At 37.8% G+C, this 25708-nt stretch overlaps 1 protein-coding gene across 2 annotated transcripts; it reads right to left on the bottom strand.

Moving 5' to 3' along the window:
- Window positions 1-3962: 3962 nt before the first annotated feature.
- Window positions 3963-24802, bottom strand: C5 (complement C5). Of its 2 annotated transcripts, XM_088065819.1 has the most exons (43): window positions 24690-24802; window positions 24210-24402; window positions 23432-23594; window positions 23041-23111; window positions 22345-22436; window positions 21594-21676; window positions 21355-21445; window positions 20933-21038; window positions 20167-20293; window positions 19829-19944; window positions 19435-19635; window positions 19034-19237; window positions 18401-18610; window positions 18071-18220; window positions 17562-17691; window positions 17210-17275; window positions 16847-17047; window positions 16380-16470; window positions 15951-16027; window positions 15264-15403; window positions 14795-15016; window positions 14219-14279; window positions 13580-13669; window positions 13140-13352; window positions 12943-13018; window positions 12358-12517; window positions 11799-11894; window positions 10947-11118; window positions 9923-10128; window positions 9389-9541; window positions 9011-9073; window positions 8691-8772; window positions 8031-8082; window positions 7577-7679; window positions 7413-7487; window positions 7211-7316; window positions 6928-7014; window positions 6476-6565; window positions 6060-6143; window positions 5524-5662; window positions 4426-5269; window positions 4261-4333; window positions 3963-4158 (listed from the first exon to the last, which is right to left on the bottom strand). In XM_088065819.1, the coding sequence occupies exons 1-41, from the start codon at window positions 24752-24754 to the stop codon at window positions 5140-5142; spliced, it is 5037 nt and encodes a 1678-aa protein (XP_087921945.1). In that variant the 5' UTR covers window positions 24755-24802; the 3' UTR covers window positions 3963-4158; window positions 4261-4333; window positions 4426-5139. The 2 variants fall into 2 exon arrangements, with proteins under 2 accessions (XP_087921945.1, XP_005529311.2); XM_005529254.3 differs by having other exon boundaries at window positions 4261-5269.
- Between the last annotated feature and the right edge of the window lie 906 nt (window positions 24803-25708).

Genomic DNA, 25708 nt, shown 5'->3' with positions numbered 1-25708 from the left:
CTAAATCTGGTTCTCTAAAGTCACATCCAAGTCTTTCTTATCTTGTTTCAAAGCCCAGGGACTCCCCTGGGAAGTGTTTCTGGGCTGGGACTAATCCCAGTTCAGAACTGGGCACGGGGATTGGCAGGATCAGCACAGGGCAGGGGACACACAGGAGCTCCTGTGGGTTCAGCTACATCCCCCCAGTTTCTGGTATAAATCCCTGGGATCCTGCTAAATTCTGTCACGGATTAATGTGATCCCCAATGGCTCCATTTGCTTTTGATCCTACCTTCTTTTTGAGATTCCTGACCAAAACAGAAGCTTAGAAAAAAACCCACCCTTTAATATTACATAGATTGGTGACTCCAAACTGTTGGAATTCACTACTGCTGGAAATGAATACCCATTTGTACCTCCCTGTCAGAGCCTGAGGATGAATATTCTCTAGGAGCATACAGCAGAAGGTTTTAATGGAAATTTTTATGATTTAGGCAGTGAAAATGACATTTTTATGGCATATTGCTTGTTATAAATAATGAAGGAAACCTGGCTAATCAGACCCTGGCAGAGACAGACAACTCAGCCATGGAGTAAAGGAATGACTTCAGTCACAGCTGCCATTTAGGCCCAGCCTGTCACCAACACCTCAGTTTATGTCTATATATTGCAAATCACCTTTCAGCAGGTACAAACTGGCACAGTGCAACATGCATCTCCTTCAGTGGGGACGGGTGAGGTGTTCCTGACACATTTCCTCTCTGGAAAGCAATTTTCCCATTGTTTTTTTTTGTGCTGCAATTGAAGAAATCCTGTGTCTGCAGTTGTGTATATCAAGTGTAGCTCCTCCAAAATAACTGCAATGGCACTGATTTGGTTTAGCTGAGGATGTGCTCCTCATGGTACAAACTGCAGGGGAACACGGAACTGCCAATGGAAAGAATGTGCTGCTGGGGCTCCTCTTGTAAAGCCAAATTAGACAATTCCAGTCCATATCAGGGTTCCTTGGAACCAGCCTCAGAGCACTAAACCCAACTCTAAAACCTCTGTGTGCTCTGCAGTCCTTTCAACTGGCACCAGTGGGGCTGCTGCCCTTAAGAGAAAATAGATTTTCCACTGTAAAATCCCAATTTTGGGGGTTTAATATCTCAGCTGATTTAAAGCTCGTCAAATATAACTTTTTGTTTACTTTGCTTGTAAAAGAAATTGCCCCTTTTAGCTGTCAAGTAGCAAATAAACACAGGAACTATAGTCTGAGCCACAGCACCTTAGGAATAATCTGCATTTCGTGACTTCCAGCTCTGAATGTGGGTAAATATAACCATTTTATAAATAACCCCCTGTGTGTAACAAATATTTCCTGGGATAGAAAAGAAAGGGCTGAATAGAGCAAGTTTTACTCAGGATTTCTCTGCTATTGTTTTCTACACTTGAATGTTCTTTTTATGAGAGTTGTGGTGTTTAACCCAGTTTAGTATTTTCCAGGAAATCAGTTGCTGCTTAAACATGTATCCAAATTCCAAGTTCATTCAGAATTTGAAAAGCAAAATTTAACACAAGGACTGGAATTCTGTAATGATCCAGCAATTGGCAAAACCAACTCTTGGTTCCCAGGAGAATGAAAGAGCCAAACCCAGATATTTCTCCTAATTAGAGATGAAAACATTATTAAATATCCTAAAAATTGAAAGCATATGTAACTGCTATAAGGTGGGTGTTTTACTGGAAAATAACTGACAGCCATGCTAAATTTCTTTGTGTTCTGATGTAAGAATTCAGCAGGAGATTAAGAACACATTTTGCTGGGAGATGTGTCTAAACATTAACATTTACCCAGACTGAAAAGAAGCCTCTGTAGGTGGGGTCAATGAGATAACCCACCATGGATGGACACCAAATTGGCAGCTCCCAGACAGTGATTTTTTTTTTTTTTTAAATGACAAAATAATCTTTACTCAAGAGAAAAAATGGATTTCCTCACTCTGTGTTCACTCATCTCTTGCACACCTTTTCTCTAATGGATCTACAGACCCCTGCCAGCTGATTCCACAACTCTTTCTTTGTGGAAATGGGTGTTTGATATTGTGTATTAAAAGAGCTTTGAACTTGAAAGGAATCTTACTAAGGATTTTCTTCAAGGATTTTGTACTGCTCCATCTGTTTACTCAGAAGAGAGACTGTCCCTACACTGCTGTGCAAATACAGAAAAGAGTTTTGGTGTGATATTCTGGCTTTGCATTGCCAAGATCCACTGAACAAACTCACCCTGATGAAGTGAATATTTCTCCCATTCCAAATAATTTCAGATGAGAGTGGAGCATCATAACAAAATAAAAATTAAGTGGTAACTTGGACTTGCACCCTCCTAGCTCATGGGAGCATTCTTCTCTTCCACCTAATATTTAATATATGTGCTGGGGGTCAGCCAGGAGAGAATTATCACAGTCACTATGGAGGTATTCAGAACTAATAATATTAACCTGCAATAGGGATTTACCATTCCTCTTCTAAAACTGTCAGGTATTCCTAATTCCACACCATTTTTGACAGAGCACTTGGCTGAGTAAGACTACCTAGGGCATGTCCTGAAAGATTCTACACACAAAATCACTTCTCCCCTGCTTGGGAAACAATGGCCAGAGAAAGGCACCCTTTGGCTCTCTCCCTAAATTAGTCACAGCTCTTTGGCACAGCCCAGCAGCTTTCAGCCCAGACCAAAGTGTGAGTTTCACGTGTCACTGTGCATAACAGGGTGGAATTTGGGCTATTCAAGTCACTCACCAGCTTGGGTCATTGAGATTAATTTCTGGTTGCAATGAAAAGAGAAATTAGTTCATTTTGTGATGCTTAACTGTCTAAAAATCAGTAAAATGCAGATGGAAATGTACAGAAATAGATATTTTTTAAAGAGCTAAAGGATAACAGAGTATTAACCTTTAGATTTGTTATAATCTCTGGAATTCAACCAACTCAGGTCTGCCAGGAGTATCCAGGGAGAATCACATCTGAATGGCATCTGCTGCATTTCCTTATTCAAAGGGAAATATATGAAAAAGGAATGAAAGTCTAATGCCCAAACTTATTTAAGTGCCCTTGGAGGGTCCTGCTTTCAGAGATTATCTGTGCAGGCAAGGTCAGTCATCCATTTTCTTGGAAAAGTGGGGATAAACGTGGCCTGGAGCACTTCATTAGCACGGGGGCAGAGCAGTCACCTCACACTGCCTGGCCTTTGGGGACCCTGCAGCGTGGGGCAGGGAAAGGCAAGTTCTCCTGGAAGCACTACAGCTCTTGGCTGGGGATTCAAAGGCTGGAACATTTGGAGGCTTGCACATCACAGACATAAACAAGCAAGGAACAGAAAAACACTGTGTACAATTCAGAGAGAAAAGCACCGCTCTGCTGTCCAGAATCCACAGCAAGCTTGGAAGGACAGAATGTGCTTTAAAATAATTTCCATTTCATAATACAGATGAGTCACCTAAGCAGTGATTATTCCAAGAACTTCCATGTTTGCTGGGATTTATCCTGGGGGTTATTTAGTGCCTCTCTGACCATGGGGCACTAAGGTTGGTGTGGCACTGAGTTCTAAAATCACTCCCACGTCATTTCCACCTTCTCTTGTCCTGCTAACAAGGCCCTGTGGAAATCTGCCAACTTAATTTGCATGTGGGAGCAGATGAAGACACAAATGGTTTTGCTGTGAAAGTCAAGCCATGCCATGTGGGGAAGGTAAATCTTCCTGACATTTGTATCCATACACACCTCCATCCTACACGTGGATAAATATCTGTACAAATATTCCCATTTAAATACAGGTATTTGAAGTATTTTACTGATCTCAGGGATATACTGGATAGTTAATTCTGAATAGAAAGATAGATAACAAATAAGATTAAAGATTATTTTTTTTTTAAACTAGTGACTGCAATTTGATATTGAAGAGCAGCATTTTAATGTGTTATTTTTAAATAACTGATTTTCAGGAGCCTTTTTTGCAGTCTGGCTCACTAAAAATCAATAGAATTTAAATGTCACAAGTCACCTGTGAAAACAAGACATGCTCCTTGTCATTTAAAGAGGTAATTAGGTCTCACAATACATAGCCACCAGTTCAGAAGCAGAAATGTTTACAGGTGTCCTGTCTAGACAGCCCCACTGAACGCCTCCGTGTTCTTCTCCCTGCAGTTTGAATTTAAATCCAGTTATTACTGGACACAGTGTGAGCTTCTTGTGCTTCTTAGAAAGTTTGGATGATAAAAAAAAAAAAAGTCAAATACTCACGGAGCCAAAATTAAAAATTGCATCATCTCTGAATATCTTCTTTCCACATCTTAAATGTTCTGGATCCATATTCCTAAGAGAGAGGGAAAACAGTAATTTTAAAGTTCTTGGACGTGCTGCTTTTGGGCAACTCTTCAATACAAATAAAAATGTGTGCAACTGTACTTTGTATCAAACTCTCTCCTCAGTTTTACTGGGAACCAAGGTGATTTGTGCCAGGAGCTGTGAGCGGGAAAATTGGCCCTTCATCTGCCACTTTCCTGGAGGCAAGGCAAGATTTTTAACTGCCAGATTCAGCCATCAAATGCAAAGTAACATTTGTTTTAATCCACCTAATTTACAGGAGATGTCGATTCAATTGACTGTGTCTTTAAACACAAATAATGAAAGGCACACATATGATCGAAGAGTTTTGTTTGGGTTGTTTTGGGGTTTTTTTTAACAAGAAAGCAGAGCATAAAAACAGCATCAGTTACTGTCAGGAATGGAAATGCAGGAATTCAAAAGAAGAGTACAAAAGAAATAAAGTTTCTTTCACAAAGAGCTTACAAAGTGGCTGCATGTATTTATGTTCTGATAAGACCTGGGTTTAATGACAAGACAGTGCTTTTCATGTTTGTTTTTACAGTCAATCCACTTCTTTTGACTTCAAATGTCTTTGAACTATTCTCTGTTATTCTCTCATCCAAGCTTAAAAAAATCATATTTGAACATTACTCTGCTGTAATAACATTGCTATAAAGTAACATGCCAAGATAATTTTTCATGATAACTATTAATGGGTATTCAGCTCAAAAAGAATTAATAAATAGGCGAGGATTTTTCTTCTTTTCGATGAGACTTGATCTGTATTTTTAATTTAAAAACTGTTCAAGTGAATTAACAGCCACTGATGAGGAGATCTTCAGCAAAATCATCCATTGTGTTCAGAAACTCCTGACAGGATGTACAGGCTGTATTTGTAGGCCACCACTCAATCCAAGTGCTGGAGTCCAAAGGGTACTGGAATCTAAGAAGACAACAGAAAATGATTATTTGCTGCTAAGATTTGGGAAGGAAAATGTCAAATAGAAAAAAAAAAATATTATGGAAGTGCTTGCTTTGTGTTCATAATCCTGCTTGAAGTGTGCACATCTGATAACACATTGTGTCACTGTTGGTTGAATACTTTCAAAATTAAATCAATTCTGTACCTCACCAGAATTATTACATACAAACACTTGAAGATTAAATCTCAGCATATCCAGGTGGTAAATGACTTACTTGAAACTGTAACCAATGGTTATCTTCAAGGCTTCTTTTCCCATGATCAAATACTGCTCTCCTGGGCTCAATTCAACATCTGTGCAGGTCTTCTTTTTAACAAAGGTTATTTCATTATTTTTTTGAGCAAAAGCCTGCCCTGAAGCAAAAGAAAAAAATTAAAAATCAAGATTCAGACAATCACACAAAGAGAATATCCAGTAATTCATATATTAGATGGAAAACACTAAAATGTTCTATAGTACTGCACAGCCAGGGGATCTCTTTGGCACTGTTCTACAACAGGAAAATGTGATGATATAAAACATGTCTCTTGTAAAAAATTTTTCAATTTATCTCAATGGCAAATAAGCCTTTCTGCACATTAAATACTTTTATATTACGGTAATTTTAAGGGAATATGGGATGCTTAAACTCAGAGGAAAAAAAAGTGAATATCAGCTTCAGTTCCACAGGCCCTATGAGCAACAGATGAGTGCCCAAGAACATTCCAGCTCCTTTCTCCCAGGAACAGAATCATGGAACAGGACACTCACCCCTCTTGTAGAGGTCCAGAAGACTTGCAGAATACTTCACAAAAAACCCTTCCTCACTGCGAGATAAGATGTTTACTTTATAAACTGCAGAATGACACAGAGCAGAACCTGGTTATTCTTTGTTCCTGCCATGCATCCTGAAGGTCTTAGAGGTGCTCAGAAGGAGAATTTTGTGTCCCTTTAGCATTTCTGGGAATGCAATGGTTATAGGGGCAGAAAGCACTGGGAAATCCTACCCACCCCTAATCTGAGGGAAGCTGTGGGTAGAACACACCCTTCTCTACATCCTGCCACTGGCAACCACACGGAATTTCTAATCACTACAGCTCTAACATGAAGAAGATGTTTTGCAGCAGCAACAAACAGAGCAAACAAACATTTCAGGGCAGGGAAGGAGGCAGTGAAAGCCCCATTACCATAAGCAGTGTCCCTCTGGCAGGCAGCCTCCCTCCTGCTCTCAGCAGTTATCGACCGGTCGAGTCTCTCCTGGACTTTACCACACTCAGCTAGGAGGAGATAGGGAAAGGCAGAGGCAAGAGAATGTCAGCACAAGTCCCCAAGGGAAACATGGATTTCATCATCCTGCATGGGATAATTAACTGAGCAACACCACAAGTATGGGACTGGATGCTGGAACGGTGAATATTTAAAATACAAAATAACGCCCTCAAACACAGGACTTAATCCAGTCAGACTTTCAGGATCACACTGCACATGTCTTTAAATTTCTTTTTTAATGTAAAATTTGGAGGGGAAACAGCTGTGTTCTTAGGAGGACTTTTTCCTTATGCTCAGTGGGTTTCTTCAAAGCACTACACTGCATTTTTCCACCAAGTAAAATGAAAAAACATCTTCAAATAAAGCTTACCTTCCATGCATTTGCATTCATCTCCTTCACACAATCTCACCAGCTTTTCATTTCCATAGGGGTTATAAAGCATGGTGCATCTTTTATCTAGAAGATCCAGAAAGATATAACAAATACATGTAGAAAATCAAAGTCCAAGATGCCAAAACTGAAACTTGGTGAGTTTCACCTGAGCTTCAAATAAAATGGAGTAAAAAATCTGTTAAAGAGAGAAAAATGTAAATCTTTGTGAGAAATGCAGAGCTAAAAGGCAAACAAGGATGTGAAGAGCTGGAGCACATACCTGGTGCGTGATATTCATACACAGTGAAGGTGGCAGGGTTCAGCATTCCAACCCGGAAAAGCTCACTGATCCTGAAGCCAACACACAGGAACTTGTGAGCTGGCACCTGATTGAGAGACACATGAATTAAGGAGCTCTAAAGGAGTCAAAATGATTCCAAAGAGTAAAAGCAATGCTTACAGTCAGGAAAGGGGTAACATACAGAGTCTATCTGCAGGAGAACATGCCCATCTTTTATCTCATAATCTTCTATCAGCTGATCAACTCCACTCGCAAGCTGCAGGGCATGGAAAAAATGAAGAACAGTAAATACTACAGCTCTGTCACATAAAGCCAGCAAGAGAAAAACCATTCCTGAATACTTGCAGTAGATAAATCCTCTGGGTTGGCTTCCACTCCACTGACCAGCCCTATGTCCATCACAGCATGAGCAGACCCCGACCGGGGCTCCCTCGCACTGGGCCTGTACCTGAATTAGATTAAGGCAAATATCAGTTAATTAAAACTGAAATGAAAGAGGCATATTTGAATGTGATCCCAGAAAAAACAAAGGAAAATTCTGTCAACGTTCAGGCCACAGTAAACTCATAAAAATAGTCCAGATGATTCATTTCAGATTTATGCCAATATCACACATGAAGAAGCTTTTAATGCTTATGGTGCAGGAGAATCCAAATATAACTTGAAGACTCCTTCCCACAGAGGTCATGACTTCTGGCTCTAATTCTGTTTACACATGTACATAACAGTGAAGAAACAGAAAGTAAAGATCAGGAGAGCTGGTGGGATTATTAATAACCAACCCCCCAGCTGCACTTACTTTGCACAAGCCTCCAGGCGCCCCAGGGGTTCCCCCTCTCCTTTTATGCGACCTGTTCGTACCAAGTAGAGCCAAAGAATTTCAGAACTCTCCAGAAGCAGCAGCCCAAAACTCTCACAAAGCGTTTTCATAGTTGGAAGTTAATTCTTTACATCATTTTGGTGGTTATTTTTATAGGAACTTATTATCTAGTCACAAACAAATAACATTCACCTCTTTGGTAATTCAGGTGAAATTACAGCTTTAAGGTTTAATGTAGTTTATTGTGTGTTTATATTATTTAAACTCAGAATTTGGTTCTGTCCCCTGTTTATCTGGACTAGAACTCTCAGTACTTTGTAGAACTCACTTCAACCCCTCCCACTTCCCATCATATTTCTTTCTTCTCACTCCCCACCTGTAAAAACTCTTCCATAAAAGACTAAAAATGAACCCAACAAAAATAAATTAAATATTAGTTCTATTCACAAAAAGGCAATAGCTTCAAACAGGGCTAAAAAATTTTCAGCATTTTCTTTCCCAATTTTGCATTTAGAAAGTGGAAGAACTTATTTCTTTCTTAATAAAAAACACTCATAAAAAAAAAAAACCAGTATTTTTTCACCTCCCTCCCTTTCAAATACCTGAGTAGCAACATTTTAAATTATATTAACCCTTTACCATCATCCCTCTTTGGAACAATCTTCAGTTCAAAGTTACAGGACTCTTCAGAAGTACCAATGGTGTTATACACTGTCCTCACCTGCACACACACAGATAAATCAGACAAAACAGAAGCAGCATTAAACAATCCTCAAAACTGGCATAAAACTGTAAAAACTCACACTGGGAAGAATATAAACAAGTCTGGTTTATTGGCAATATAAAAATACCAGCAAAGCAGAGTCAATAAATGATATAAACTTTGGGAATTCTTGAGCAAAACCACACCATATTAAGAAAAGAGAAATTCCATTTTAAAAACCTGGTTGCATACTTACATTTACTGTAGCTATGCCAGTGCTGCTGCCAGTGCTTACATACAGATCATCTTGCAAAGGTGCCTAAAGAATTGGTGAGAAACAAGAAGTTACACATTAATAGTAAATATTAGCAACAATTAGCAACAATTCAGGCCAGCTGATCTGCTTGCCTTGCCTGCATTTTAAACACAGAACAGATTCTGCAGAAATATTAAATTTAAATGAATATGCAAATATATTAAATACAACAGATAAACAAAGTCCTTAAACTAAATTATTAGCAGCTTGTTATAAGAAAAAATAGTTATTTTAGTAGCTATTTCAAAGCTCAAATAATCATTTACCAAGATGCAAAGAATTCTGGTTTCCTTTTTTAAAGCACTATTATTCACTCACTGTCATAGTTCTTCCCACAAAATTGTCTTCTGTCAGTTTAAATAAGTTTAGGGGTCCATTATTTTTGTAGGAAACTTTAACATCCATGTCCAAATTCAGCCGTTTGACAAGAAGGGAATATTCAGTCAAGGCCTCAAGGGCATTAATAGTGTCCTGTCAGAAATCAATTATAAAGAATTAACTCCAGAGATTCTATTTATAAAATTTCAGTTTATATTAATGAAGAGAAGTCAGGTTTCCCAGAGACCAAGACTATCATGGCAATGGGGTCACTTGATACTAATCCCATACACAGGACTCTGATGTTGGCAGTGTGGTCATTTAATTGTATTATCCTCTTAAAATATTGATGTCACAGAATCATGGAAAGGTTTGGGTTGGAAGGGACCTTAAAGCTCCTCTCATTCCAGGGACACCTTCCACTATCCCAGGTTGCTCAGCTCCATCCTACCTGGCCTTGAATTTCCGGGGATGGGAAAATATGTTTCAGATTTTGGTACTTGAAGAGTGAGAACAAAATACTTAAAAGCACACCTGAGTTGAATAAAATCCTCCCCCGTGTCTCTGTTCTTCAGAGAGCCATTTGATGATGGGCTTGGCATAGTTTTCATCCCCTCTCAGCAATGTAGTGAGCAAGGCATAGGCTGTGGTTTCAACCATTTGTGCAGTGACGGCGCTGGGGGTTGGCTGGTCTTGTGTTTTGAAAGCATCTTTCCAAAACCTGTAGATGGGAGGGTCACCTGCAGGAGGAGAAGAGGGTTCAGATACAAAGCACAGCAGCAGCTCTGCTACACCAGGCGAGGCACTGCCCACTCCTGTTGGGGTCAGAGATGCAAGATATATGCCTTTATCTGTGATGCCTGCCTCTGACACCCAAGAGAACACTGAATTTCACATAACACCATGGAGACAGCTGTTAAAGTTGAGAAACTGAAAACACGAGTGTGTAAGTTAGAGAGTCTTCTTAAGTCACTGGGTAGAAAAATTAAAGTTTAAGGTTTAAGCTAGTTTAGAAAATAAGAGGCAAGATGGAGGACTCGGGGCATTGTCTCTGTTCCTTCTTCTTCCTTCTTCATCTTCTTCTTCTAGAAGTTTTTGGGTAGAAATAAGTGATTGGATGGAGAGTGCCACAGTGCTGCACACAGGTGTTGGGTCATTGGGTTACTAAGAAAAATAATTTACTTGGCATTTTTTAATTGGATAAATAGACATATAAAAGACCTTGAAGAAGTTCTTTGTTAGCCATTTTTCACCTCTCTTAGTGCATGTGGCTCCTTGTACCCTGTATACAAGAATAAACAACCAAGTCCAAACAAGGGAAAGCTGCCTCTCTCTCATCAATCTCAGTCCAAGGGGGAAAAGAACGCAGCCAGCGGTGTCACATCCCAACACACTCGGGGCCAGGAGATGGGCAGGAACTCACTCTGCACCCAACAGGGATGGAAATCCACTTCTCCTGCACTGAAACCCTGATGTTTGTGACGTGAGGAGTACAGCTGCGATGCAGAGCAGCTGCTGGGCACGGGGCTGGTCAGGAGCAGTGAGAATTGAGCAGTACCTGTGACAAAAGCCTCTTTCTTCAGGGCAGAGAAGGCCTCCCGTGCTGCTCGGTGGTTGGGGTCCAGCAGGGCCAGGGCATAGGCAGTGATGGCCATGGTGAAGGGGCTCTGGGCCAGCTGCACGTTCTGCACCAAATAATCCCCTGCTCTGCTCCTGGCATCGTGGATTTTCTGAAATCATGGACAGCCTACAGCTCACACCCATTTGACTGACCCTAAAGAAACACATCCTCTCTATCACAGATATAGAATGTCTCCTACAATTCTACAATAAAAATAAAACAAAAATAAAAAACAACCGTATAAACCCCAACACAAAAAATTACGAAAACTACTAAAAATCAAAACAACTTACTAAACCCAAAACTATTCAACTAACCCTAAACATTACTAAAAAAAACCAAACCAAAACTCTACCTCTACACTAATTAATAAATAATAGCCAATATATAAATAAATATATATCAATAAATATATATAAATATCAATATAAATATAATCTATAAAAATAGCTGCATGTTCTGCACCAAATAATCCCCTGCTCTGCTCCTGGCATCACAGATTTTCTGAAATCATGGAAAGGTTACAGCTCACACCCATCTGACTGACCCTAAAGAAACACATCCTCTCTATCATGGCTACACAGATATAGAATGTCTTCTACAATATCTTATAATAAATCCAGCAATTCCATGTTGTTCTTTTCTGACTTTGAAAAACAAAGATTAACAAAGCAAATAAATCTGTGAAACTGAAAAAATCTCTTCATTTTTTTAAACAAATGTTAAAGAAAAGGGAAGAAATTAGAAGTCCAGACCATGCCTGCTGGCAGAAATAAAAATAATGTTTACCTGAGTAGGACATATTTTCATTGACTTGTCAATTCCAATAAAAGAAAATGCTGTGAGATACAGAGATTTTTCTTTAGCTTCTCGAGGTAAAGTACCCTATAAAAATCAAATAATAAAAATAATGAAATAGAAATTAAAGTTCATTTAAATAAATAGGACTTCTCAATGTTTAGGTGTGGAAACAAATAGAAATACCTGTAAAAATTACCAGTTTATTTAAACCTGAAAATACATTGACTGATTTGAAGGTAATAGTTTATTTGTAAAAAAGAAACCAAAATATATGAAGTTACTCACAAGCCAGGACTAATAGATTGTGAAATCTAAACATTATTTTTCTGAATATTAAAAAATGGTAAGCAGCTACTTTTTGTGGGAAAACAGAGAGGTTTGCAAGATTGTGCTGGGCTTTAAATTAATTTAGAATAAAGAGAAAAGTTGTCTTGAACAGATGTTTTGATGAAATACAGCCTAAAATATCTTGCACTGCTAAAACACTTTATCTCCTGATGCCTTCAGCTTTTACTACCTAAGCACAGAACATGTTTGGGTTCCATACCTGTAGTTTCACTGGTTGATAGTTTGAAAACTCATTGAATGACCCATCTGGCATCTGACAGTTGTCAATCAGCCACAGAAGGGAATCACAAACAGACTTTTGATCAAGATCAACGTATTGGTTCACTTGTCCAAGAATCCTTAAAGCAAAAGCTGTCAACCTGCCAAGGGAAGCAAACAGATCCTGTTTGTTTAGATTGGCAGGTACTCCCACACTGCAGAGAGCACACACAAATTTACCCTGTTCAGGATTCTGTATCCTACACACTCCCACGGTTCAATGGGATAATGAAGATTAATTCTAAATTTAACTTAACAAATGGGCAGTAATTACTGAAATAATTTTAAACCAGGATCAATTCCTGTGTTTCAGGGTATGAACTCATTACATCCCAAAGCCATCTTGGTTGTCATGGTGTGAATTATGGACACAAAGAAAAGTGAAAGCAAGGTATCAAAAGCTGTTATTTCAGAGCTGTAAGCACTGCTTAAATCTCCCGTCATGCTTTTGTCTGCTGCGTACTGAAAATATGAAAGCAAAGGAGTGAAATAAGGCTTTTCCCAACCCAAACCCCTTTCAACTCACCAGGTGCTAGCTTGCCTGTTCTTCCACATGCTGTAGGAGCAGTCAGCATTCCTGAACGACAAGATGCTCACAATTCCTAAGGGATACATCAGGCACAAGGACAGTTATGAGAATTATATTTGCTCCCTCAGATGTATCACCCTTCTCACTCAGCACCACTACAACCCTGAAGCAAGAGAAGCAGCAGATTTTTCTACCTTCTTTCATCTTCCTCCTCATCTGAGTCCTGGACCTCAGGGTCTCAGGGCCCAGTAAATGCCAATTATCCGACTCCTCCAGGTAGCGGAACACGTAAAATACGGGGGCAGTGCTCATGAGCTCGGCCTCTGCACTGCCCCTGGGCAGGCTGGTCAGCATCTGCAAGCCCCTGGGGCTCAGGACTGTGGCAATCGCTTCACCCATAAGATGTCCTGTGGAAGGGAAAACCCAAGAGTAGATTTAAACAACAGCTCATGAAAGCGAATCCCAGGGCAGAATCTAACTCTTATGAGAAGCCATTCTTTAGGAAGTGCTTAAATTTCTACAATAAAAGGGGACCTGCAAAGCCTTCTCTCAAAAGAAAAAGAATAAATCAGATGAATTTAATACAAAATAGGAGGAAAAGTATATATGGAGTGCACTAAAAGTTTCTATTTACCTTTTACACTGATACTTCTCTCAATTTGTGTTTTAGGAACCAGATTTAGTGGGACTTTGTATCGAAATTCTTGTCGTCTCTTGATTGAACCTGAAATTGAAGATATATAGATAGATAGATAGATAGATAGATAGATAGATAGATAGATAGATAGATATAATACTGTATAATCTAAATCAACAGATGATTCAGCTGTAATTGACAGATTGAAGGTTACAAATGAGAATTCAGCAATCAAAACATGAAACCCAGAAATATTCCCAAATGCACAGGCAAACAATGTCAAGCTTTGAAAAGGAACAGATGAAAACTCTTTGTCTTTCTTTTGTTGCAAAAAAAAAAAAATCTGATTTGGACCTGAACTTTGTGGTTTCTTTGGTTAAATGAGAACATATTCTACTTTCATTAATAAAGCTGAAGAAAGCTTACAATCAAATTACACTAAAAGATACATCTAAAGATTCCTTTAAGAAATTAATCCAAGTTTCCTTAAGCCAAGGCAGGAAATCCTTGGGAAAGGACATATTTACAATATCTCAGGAAGGAGAAACTCCAAGTTTTTCACATTATGAAAAACCTGATTATCAAGAATCAAGAACAGGAAAAAATAACACAAAGAGACATCATCAATTTTCTTACCATAAACACCCTGTGGATCCAAAGTGAAACCTGTGTGGAGTTCTTTCTTAATGCCTTCTGGCTGGGAACAGTATGAGGAAAGAGGTAGAAAATGGAAAAAAAAATTGTTTAATCAAATATATCAGCTGAAACAACAGGTTAAACCCACAGTATTTTTGCCTTCTTTTCCTGTAGTTGAGTTTGACTTAACTGTTGTACAGCTGTTCCACATGAATTTTAGTGTTCTAGCTTACACAATTCTTGAGAAAATTTAACAAAACATTTAAATTAAACCTTAGGAAAAGAAAAAAATTGTGTTTCAGTGAAAATCCAAACCAAAAAGCTTAGAATAAAGTATTCTCCTTTGCTTACAAAGTTCTAATCTATTGTTTTATACCTATAATCTTTCAGTTCTTATAATCAAGGTTTAAAAATGGCTCAGATACTCAGCCATTCATTTTTCCACTGAACACACCTCAGCAAATACAAGGACATCATGAGAGAACATTAAAATAAAGCAAAATTACTATATTGACTCAATTGAACCCAATTTGAAATTCAAAAATGCTAAAATACATGGAGATTTTTTTTCCTTACCACGACACGCAAAGTTTTAACTACAATTTCACTGTTCCTGGGGGTCAGCAATGTAAAATTTATAGTGTGAAGACCCAATTCCAGCGGGAGTATCCGGAACGTAACTGCTGAGGAAGAACCAGCATCCAGATTCTTAAATGTACAGCTTTGCATCCTTGATCCAGCACTTGCAGAATCTCCAAAGGTACAGACTCCATTTCCAGCTGCTATTTTAACACAGAACTGAAAGGTGGAAAGGTTTTAAAGTTTCATTTCCATGGCAGGTACAACACCAGAGAAATATCAAAGCCACTGAAATCCTGTACTGAGCATTCTGTTACTGTGATGCTACTTCTCTGTTTGCAGTACATAACACTGCCTTAAGGACTGAAGAAATCTCATCCAAGGATCTGTTTATACTGGATACTCACAGGAAAAATGTGGTTTTTTAGTTTATTATCCTTCCACAGGACTCATTAACACAAATTACCTTAATTGCAGAGGCTTTATGGTTATAAACGGATCCTTTTAACTCGATTTGCTCCCCTCGTACCACGGAATAAGGAACATAAATGCTCAGGAAGATATCCTTCACAACTTGGATTTCCAAAGGTGCAGCAACACAAATACCTGAGAGAAGCATGAAAACAGAGTGTCTTATCCACCCTTCTGATAAACAAGTTTGAAAAGATACTTTAGTGATGATTTATGATTTTCCAGCGTGTACTTTGAACAGTCCAAGCTTTTTAAAAGTTCCCAGGTTTTTGCTTCCTGATCCAAGCTGCTCTCACCACTCCTCACACCCCAACTGACATACCAGGTTCTTTGGGCTTCTTCTTCCCAAAGAAATTCTCTGCTTAGATTACCAAATCTCTTGGAAAATCTCAAGTCCCTGAGCTGCAACATAAAGTTATCCAGAGAAGAGTTACTCAATATTTTTTCTTCTTACTCCCTATGAGCCACTGTCACACACAAGACAGGCTTTGTTTTCCCAGCCACTGACACTCACAACATGACATGAAGTGATTTACTTTCCCTAAAATACATACTTTCGTTTTCTTTTCCTGTCTATCAACCAGAAAGTGAACATTTTAGAACATGAGTGTCTAACTCAATGAGGGGGTCTACAAAGTTTCCTGATTCTTTAGCTCCAAACTAGCTGGGTTGTAGTACCTACCTTTATCTGAAATGCCAACGCCTTGTACTTCCCAGGTGGTCAGGGAATCAGGTAAGGTGACAGACAGAGTCTTGGACCTGTGTTAAAAGGGTTTTTTTACATTTATCCATTACCAATCACCATCTGTTAGCACAGCTCATCACACCCTAAGAGATCTGAGCCAGAAAACAGGAATTCTGGATTTTTTGAATCAACTTGGGTTTAGCTGATTTCACAAAAGCTGGTACTTAGCAAGGTCCAAAGTGAAAGGAAAAGTGTCTCAACAATCTGGGCACCACACAGGATATGGAGCATGGGAGGGAACATGGCAGGAATAGTTTTTTGGATAAGACTGCATTTCAGCACACATCTCAGGTACAATTAAGGTTACACAATTTACCTCAGTTTTACCACTACCTTCCTATAAAGTTGATTTGAGGAGAGCAGTACCTTGAAGAAACTTGGTGAACTTCCCATAACCAGCTTTCAGGGAAGTAGCTACGAACTTGAGCCTCATCCAGTTCCAAGAGGGCCTCAAAATCTGTTAACAAGCAATTATAGGAAGATAATGGAAGACAAGGAATTTGACACTCCCACAGATCTTTCCTGAGGTGTTACCCACTGGTGTCTTGGGCCTGAGCAAAGGATTCAAATTCAGCTTTCAAGTTTACTCTTAATACTCTCTGATTGCTGTTCTGCTTGTTCTAAACGTGGGTGAAGAGAAGAGAGAGCTGAACACTATAAAAAACTGCTCTCCTACCCCTCTTCAATAGGGGATATATAACCAAAGTCTTGGGAGACTGATAAAATTCTGTGTGGAATAATGCTGGCAGGTACCAGGGGGGGATTCATAGATTCCATCAGCTCCCTATCCCCCTGTTCTGCTGGAGCAGCACACCCAGAGCTCTCATACTCACGCATTCTGGCCAATATTAGGAGCTTATTTGGCTCTTCCAGCCGCAGCTTGTTGGCAAATTCACAGCACTTTGTGAATGCAGAAATGCACCTTTGGTTCCTCCGAATTCTCTGAGCTCTCTCCCTGCAGGTCTCAGAGACTGGATAAGCTTTTACTCCAGCCATGCAGCACTGCCGGGCTTCTGGATCTCGGTATTTGTCCACTGAAATAAAAATAAAACAATTTCCTTCCTTGAGATGAAGTTTTTATTTCCATTAAAAATAATTTTTTTTTATTTTATTTATTATTTTATTTTTTATAATCCATTTTATTAATGGATGTGATTTTTTTTTCATAATGATATACATAGAAGTATTTTTAACACCTTCTTTGAGTATCTTTTCACGGAAGTCAGACCGTTTTGTTCTTAACACTTCATTGCAAGGTTCACCTGTCCAAAAAAATAAAGTACACACAGCATGAGCTTTTCTTATAATAGCATTTTCCTCTTAAAAATAACTCCACAAAATCACATTCCAAATGCATGAAACTTTTTATGTTTGCTGCTTTAATCACACAGAAGTATTTTTATTTTGATTACAGTAACTGTTCCACAAGATGTTTTCCCCCACCTCAAAAATCATCAGTACATGCATCCCCTTGAATTCCAAGATAATAACTGAGACAATGGAACATTTCAGAAAATTCAGTTGCCTGCCTGGACCACAGGAATGTACCTGCTTCCTCTGAGTCATCAGCATTTGCATTAGTCAGGAAGGTGAGCCCGGCCATCCTAAACACAGCAATGTTGTTCTGTCCTCCCCCAGCCCCACAGCCAAGGTCACCCTTCTCCAGCTGCAGCATGATCTGAGGAGAAACACACATGACATGCTACCAGAATGTCCTCAAAACACAGCCTGGAAAGGTTCTTTGTGAAACAAAGGAGGAGATCATGGTCCCCATGGAGCTCTCCAACACTGCAACCCACTGTTGGCCAGGTCTGTGGAGTTCTGATGGGAGAGTTCAGATCTGCCTTTAAAACCACAATTTACTTCTACTGGAATTCCAAAGATTGTAAACTAATTCTTTTAATAATTTTGAACTGTAGATTTAAACAACTTTCACTCTGGCTTGAATTGCTCTTCTGCCTATTTTCAGGCTGGCTGAGTGCATGACACGTGTCAGTTATTGAATGTGAACATGAAACAAAGAGCAGCTTGATTTTCTTTTATGGCTGCCACCTCACCTTTTCCATGCCTCTCTTCCTCCTTCCTGTGACTCCATATATTGCCTTGTCAATGGATGACAAAGCAACAAAGGAACTGGACTGGGTTTTCATGGTGAGTGACACCACCTCTGCTGGTTTCACTGGCTCTTTGCTTGACTGCAGCTTAATCTATAAATTGAAAACAAAGATTGGTAACTTTGAAAGCACATTGTTCTGAAATCAATCCAGCTGGTGGCAGACACTTACTATAACAATTTAAGTGTTAAAGAACTTGTGTAAGTACGAGATAAAATCTGACCATAAAAGGAACGCACACCCACAAATTTCCATGCCTGTTTTGCTACTCACATCAAGGCTATTCCCACATTTCTGTTGCACACTCAGCCAAACTGAATCAGCCACTAACTCTGCAGCACCTTCTCCCATGACTATGTAATAAACAATGAGACGTGCTGAAGGAACCATTTCTTGGGTTATCTGAAAAGTTAGATGCTCATATTCCAAATCCTTAATTCTCTCCTGAGTTCCAAAGCTCACTGTCTTCCCTTTTGATGTGATCTATAGTTTAAAAAAAAATGATGGAGAATAAAAAAGTCAAATTTTATATTCAGTCTATTTTTCATGTGTAATAATTATTTGAATTTATATCTTCCACTAAAAAGAAGTGCTGTCTCTGCACTTCTTTTCCTTCATCTACATTTCACCTTCTGAAACAGCTCTTGAGACCAACACTACTTGTCCCCAATCCCAGTCAATGTCAGATAAGAATTTTTAAAAAATAGACTATATAAATATGAAATTTAAACATGAGACTGTTATTTTTTTCCTATAAAGCTGACAGATTGCTTCTAAAGGGAAGCAGTTGTCTAAGCTGCACATATTCTATGCTGAAGATAGCTCTTGATTGTTGAGATTTTTCATCCATAACCATCCATATTAAATGGCAATTCAATATTTTATGCAGAAACATCTGTTACTCACCAAATAGCTGTAGTGATGTATTTTATCAATGTAGTGACTTTGTGGATATAAATTAATATTTATTACATCCCCCACTTCCAGGGTTTTGTGGTTTGAAGCCCAGTCAATATAGAGATAACTCTGACTCAGGGATGAATAAGCTTTTGCTTCATAGGTTTTACTCGCTTGGTTTTCATCTGAAAGACGTGGATCTGCAGTTTTTACCTGGAAAGATAATAAAATATAGTCTGAATAGTCTGAGTACAGAATTATACCTAAGAGAACAAGCAATGACAATACTAAAATCATTCTGCAATATATTGTTCAGAGGGATTCATAAAAGAGAAGCCAGCTCAAGACCTTACCCTCAAAGAAATAATTACACCCTTGAAGAAATAATGCAATGGAAAAATTTAACTCACTTGAAACTCCATCATTTTACTGTTTGATGGGATATTAACAACAAACAAAGCAGTTCCATCACTGATGCTTGTTTTTCTTCTCCCAGATTCTGAACCCTCTGATATCAAGTGAGTCTCATCCATTTGCTCACTAAAGGATTTTGCAGTGACAGTTACAGGGACATTTCCAACAAAGTCATCCATGGTGTCTTTTACCTGCACCTGTTCATCGGGACAAAGAAATGGTGACATTTTTTCAGGAAGAATCTTCCAAGCTGATCAGCTGCTTCTACAACAGGGAGTCAAAAAATGTACAAGTCAATGGAAATGAAAGTGTGTTCAGACATACAGTGGTACAGAGAGAAAAATAACAAAGCTTGTGCAATCTGCAGCCACCCTGCTCCTGGGAACTGACCTTAATGAAGAAAGGAAGTCCAGGCTTCACAAAGAGAGGGGTGGCAATCAAACTCAGCTTGTAAGGAGAGACAGCAAACTTGACTCCAGCGAACTCTACCTCTCCACTGAGGCCACCTAACAAAACACAGCACCCCATGGAACAAACAGCCAAAAGTGAGTGTTATCCCTAACCATTTTTACAGAGAGAATGGGCTGTTCTCCTTACAAGTTTCTGGAAGAAGAACTGAATATTAAAGAAAGTCTGATATTATGAAAGTTAGCCTTATAGTTTTCTTTTCTAGTTCTGTTCACATTTGCAGAAGTATTAAGAAAAATTTCAATTAAAGAGCAACTTACCCATAGACTCCAACACTGATGCCACAATATATAAATATGACCCATCCAGTGCTTCCAGACTGTCATAACCTATGGAACTTGCTGCTCTCTTACTGTTAAAACTGATTTCAGCAACTCCATTTTCAATCTGGAAATGAAACAGAAATCATCGCTTTATAGTCAATAATTTAGAAACAATACATAGACCATATGCAGATTCAGTGTGTTTCTGTTCATTGTCCATTTTCAGAGGAAATCAAAGGTGGAGATGTGTTAAAAATAATTATTTATTCCCTGAAATTATTTTAAATTAACCAATCAATGGCACACATGGCAAAGTTTGTGTGCAGGCTCAGCAGGACGCGGGGATAACTCAGAGATATCTTCACTAAATGAGGAAAGGGGACATTTAATGTAGAACAGACTCCCCAGAATAAATCAATATCATTTTGATCTGCTTGTCTCCATTAACAATACAGTTATGCTGTTATAGATAGCATTGAAGTAATTTCATAGAAATTTTAATCACACATCTTGGACAAGAGAGTAATTACACCAGATGGAAATGCCATTGTCTCAGATGCTGCCTCTGAATTTCATTTCCAAGTGCATTTCTCTACCCCTGACGACAACATTACACAGGAAAAGTCTCCACTGGGGAGCTGTGGATGCCAACTATGACTTTAGGCCCATTCTCACCAAATTTAATGGAAAAACTTCAGTGGAATTGGATCAATCCTGAATTATGCACTTGAATTCTACACAGACTTGACTTGCTGCTTCTTACCCTCGTTACATGCATTGCCTGAGGCATCATTCTTTTCTCACTTTCTTCAATTATTCCAAAACGAAGAAAAACATCAGCACTGGGAAGCTTTTTGTTGGAAAAATAGCTGAGAATAAAACAATATAAATGTTTTTAGGATTACTTTAATAGCTGCACAAAGCACTTGTTTTTGAAGAAAATTAATTGCCTAGGCAAGAGATGGAAAACAAATGTTTGTGTATTTTAAACACTTTGTTGAAAAATAATCACTTTGAAAGAACTTGAAGAAGGGTCACTTAGATCTCTTACAGAGTAGAAAGGATTTTGATGAAAGGGCTTCTTGAGGAAGGCAAAGAGGAAAATTCTGGACTCAGGAGAATCATTCTTCAGGTAAAAGAAGAAGAGATACAAAATATTCAGAATTCCAAGCCAAATTTCCTCACCTAGCTTTCACAACAATCCTGAAGTTCTCAAATTTATCAGAACTAATGAAGTTACTCTCTGGCTCGATGACGATGGAAAAGCTTGGCATTGCTGCAAATTGAGTAGAAAAAAGCTCACTTGGGGGTGTTTTATCCATGAAGCCCCAGGTGCTCAACCACTGAAGAATCATGGCCATTTCAAGCAGTCTGTGTTCTTGAAAACACTAAAAATGCAGGTTAACAGCATGGGCACATCTTACCATACTCCTTAACTTCAAATTTTGCCACAGCTGAGGTCACAAAATCCTTCTTGTACTTGGCTTTAATCTTCCAAATTCCATACCTATGATATATCAACAATCAATGAGTTTTTAAGATGAAAATTAATGATGAAGGCAAAAATTATTATTACTGCTTGATAATATTCATGGTAATAATCCCTTAGAGAGGAAAATTCTGCACCAAATTTTTGCAGGTGTTCAATGCCTACTTTGAGCAGATTGTCTTTGATACATCACAAATTATTTGACACTTATTTCAAAGCATTGAAATCAAACAGTAAATCAGTTATAAACCAGTTTTTCAAGCCCCTGCTATCATCTTTCTGCCATCTCAGCAATGCTTCAGCACCCTCTCAAGACTAAAAAGAGAACTGAAGAGATATTTTTTGTATGCTGCTGTTCCTGGGAAAATGCTGATGATTTGTATGAAACACATATGAAATATGAAATGCCCACATCTTTGTCACTGTTTATACCTCTACAGTAGTAAGATTTAATTGTCATTAATGTTCTTTTTTAATTGAATATGAAAAATCTACCACTCACTGTTTTTAAGGAGAGTACTCTGCCACAAGGTCCTTATTTATATCCTGATTCCACTCTGTGAAATGTTAGAAATCTCCAAGTTTCAAGCCATGCCCACCATGCAAAATCACTCTATCACAGTCACTATAAAAAGGCATTATAATGTCAATAATTCACCAAAAAAAAAACCATTAAATTAATCTACTTAGGATTAGGAGGAATCTTGAAGTCGGGAAAAGAAACGATTCCAGTAAAATCTTTTTCTTCCAAAATATCCACTTCTACTTCTTCAGGATCCTTGAAATGATAAGAGGAAAGGATGAGCAGTCAAAGATTGTTCTTATCAAAAGGGGAATCTCCATCCTGGGATTTCAGAGGCAGCCTGGCCATAACATACTTTTCTTAAAAGTTTCAAAACATAAAAGCACAAACATTTGTAGAAACAACTCAGGCTGAAATTCTGATAATGGATTTTACTCTGGTTCCACCAAGTAAAAGCTATGCTTAAAACAGCTAAAAAAATATTTTAATAACAAGCCGATTGTTAAAGGCTAAAAAATATAGTAGATACTGATTATTTTTATATCTTTAATGAAACAAACAGTATAAAACCCATATATTATTAAAGTTCCCTCAAAAATCCTTTTCCCAGATATTAAAGATTTTTTTTTTTTTTTTTGTGTTCTGGGATAACTTCGGATCTGGGACTTGAAAACATCTATCCAACCTTGCAAAGTCAATTTTAAATCTTTTAAAGGATGCCTGGCTACCTGCAAAAACATCTTAGAGTTTTATTGAACATTGATTGCACTACTGATTTTCCCATCTACCTACCTACCTACCTACCTTTATTTGTTATTAGAACTACAAAAAATTAATATTAAATTCAGTTATGACTCACCACAAAAGTTAGGACAGTTTCTCTCCGAGCTGGCTGCAGTTCTTCATTCAGAGAGTAAACTCTGACCTTCACTGTAAGAATTACAACAATAAATCTCAAAATCTAAGCAATCAAAAAATTCACTGACATTTTTAACAAATTCCCAAGAATATCTTTCACACTTTGTTCCACAAATTAGTCATTTAGTATGAGGAGGGCAGGGAGAAGTGATTAACTTTTACAGTATGATCAAGTAATTCAAAGTATTATTCTGCTGATAAAAAAATTAAATATCCACTGATGGCAATGCAAAACAACCAAGAGCTTAAAGAACATGTAAATCCTAATTCCTTAGCAGAGTCAGCAGCCTTTAAAAATTAAATACCAGCCAAGAGAAATAAGCATTATTTACCTGATTGGTCAGGAGTATAAACTGGTTTGTCTGTATGAATAAAAAGAAACCCATTCTCATAGGAAACAGGAATTTTTTTAAATCTTGTAAAATGTGGAGAAACAGCTTCCAAATACAAATACTTGTCTGAATTATCTGTTCTTGGTAAATCTCTTGGTTGAACCTGGGGGAGATGAAATAAAGATGAAGATTTGAAGATTAATAAAATATTTTTTGTATATTTTTTTCCCCACAGAATTTTTTGATGCAAAGAGTATCTGAAAAGCAATTACCACCCTGTGGTTGAGTATCATTAAATAAAAATATCAACACTCACAAGGATTTATTCTTGCTTACATGATAAGAGGATGGTCTAGAGCATTAAGCTATGGATATTCTTAAATTTTGCATTTTATTTATGTCGAGAACTAAACCAGCAAAGTACAAATCCCAGTAATGAGGTTACAACAGTGCAAATTATCAGATTTCCATTTATGCCCATGATGAATCCTGGCCACAACAAAACTCCTGCTGTGGTTGGTACTTTGATTTGATTCTTTCTAATTTTAAAGTTATGCAGGTATGCTAATGTTTCTAAAGTAGTTTGATTCTATGTTTAACCTCAGTGTTGTTCCTTTGCAATGATTTTATTCAGCATAATTTTAATTTCAGACCAAAAATTGGAGCATTATTCTTCCCTCCCCAGTTTAAACAACTGAAAACTTAACATAATCTTTTTTTAAGACTTATCACTAAATGTGATAATAAAAAGACTGTAAAAAAAGTCTGAATTCCTTACTGTTAAAGTTACAGCATCTTGAAATTTGTTGGCTGGAGTTAAGGAAATCTGACCAGACGAATACACAACCAGCTTATCTGGGAAGCTTTTTAGGGCAATATTGACTGGAAATTCCTCTTCGTAACCAAAAGCTTGAACTACAACTTTCTCAGAGGCCCCAGCTCGGAAGTTCTTTGGTGCTGTAAGGACATACCTGTACATGGAATATGTATATTAATATACAATATATTAATATATAATATTAATAATGGCATAATGGAACTGTATTTCTTTCAGATTTCTTACTTCCCTTTGTAATTTGGTTACATGCACAGTGTTAAAGCAAACAGGATAATCAGGTTATTGTAAGACACTAATTAAAATCCTATTTGGATAGTGCCCTTTGTTTTGGCTCTGCTTAAGTTCTGGATTTATTTAGCCAAAAGAAAGGACAACAATCAAGTAATGTTTCCAGTAAAATCCGTATTTGCTTTTACTTACGTTTTCTCTTGGCTAAAAGTCGTTCCAGAAAATAGTAGAACAATAAAATATATAAAAATAGTCATTGTGTCTGGGACAACAGCAAACCATAGATATCAGTGAGGGTGGGTTAAACAGCCTCTGCTGTGGGTGAGCAGAAATGCCACCAACACATTTCACTCACAGTTAATAATTAATGGCAGATCATTCTTTACTAAAACATTATTGCTGCCTCCTGAGGAAGCCAGAACTGCTAAACTTAACAATTTTTAATTTAGGATTTCAATTTTTAGTATGCCCACAGCAATCCTGTATGAGTCCTCACTTTCCTTCTGACAACTGCATAATAAAATAATTTTCAGAGGTACAAATAATAACAAAATAATAGATTTAGTTTGTCCTTAGTAAAATATTTTTTAAATCAAAGTGACCTTAAATCTATGTCGGAAGCAAAAAAGCATTTGAGTTATATCAAACAATGTGTGGATGTGTTTAGACCAGCATTTTTTTTTTCTGTTTTGAAATAACTTTTCCCTTACAAATTCCTTTTAGTCATTTGTATCCTAGATTATGCCAACTTTCTGACCACTTCCATTACAAATAAAAACTGCAATATGGAAATATTAGAGCACAATATATCAGCATGCACTGTTTTAAACAGTGTTTTGTAAAAAAAAAAAATTAAAAAATCTGCAAAAAACCCCCCACAACCATTGGTGACAAAACCTTTGCAGGCCAGATATCTAGGATAGCACCTCAACAAATAGGTTTATATAAAGTTAAACAAAGTTGTGCAAGAATGCTGAAGTTTAAACAAATATCACAGTCAACCTTTACGGGAAAAGCATTTACAAAACTGTTTCTGATCGATATAAAATGAAATTACAGTATGGCCAGCTTCTCACCAAAGGTAATGAACTAGAAGGGAAGTAATAATAGAATAAAAGCTTATAAAATGTAAGATTCTTAACATCATTAAAATGAGCGGCCAACATACGCATTATTAAACATCAGTAGGGATGGTATATAAATGAAAAGGC

Source organism: Pseudopodoces humilis, chromosome 22 (genome assembly GCF_049639895.1).
Source record: "Pseudopodoces humilis isolate 2021_Gansu_Grassland_sample_001 chromosome 22, ASM4963989v1, whole genome shotgun sequence".
NCBI classification, from domain to species: domain Eukaryota; kingdom Metazoa; phylum Chordata; class Aves; order Passeriformes; family Paridae; genus Pseudopodoces; species Pseudopodoces humilis.
The sequence above is the reverse complement of the archived record's forward strand: the minus strand, read 5'-3'. Positions and strand labels throughout refer to the sequence as shown.

Coding starts and splice junctions, on each gene's coding strand:
- C5 (XM_005529254.3), bottom strand. CDS start 24,754: ATGACTATTTTTATATATTTTATTGTTCTACTATTTTCTGGAACGACT. Junction 19,945..20,166: donor ATCAGTGTTGGAGTCTATGG/GTAAGTTGCTCT, acceptor GTGTTTTGTTAG/GTGGCCTCAGTGGAGAGGTA. Junction 7,488..7,576: donor ACCCAGAGGATTTATCTACT/GCAAGTATTCAG, acceptor CATGCCCTGCAG/CTTGCGAGTGGAGTTGATCA.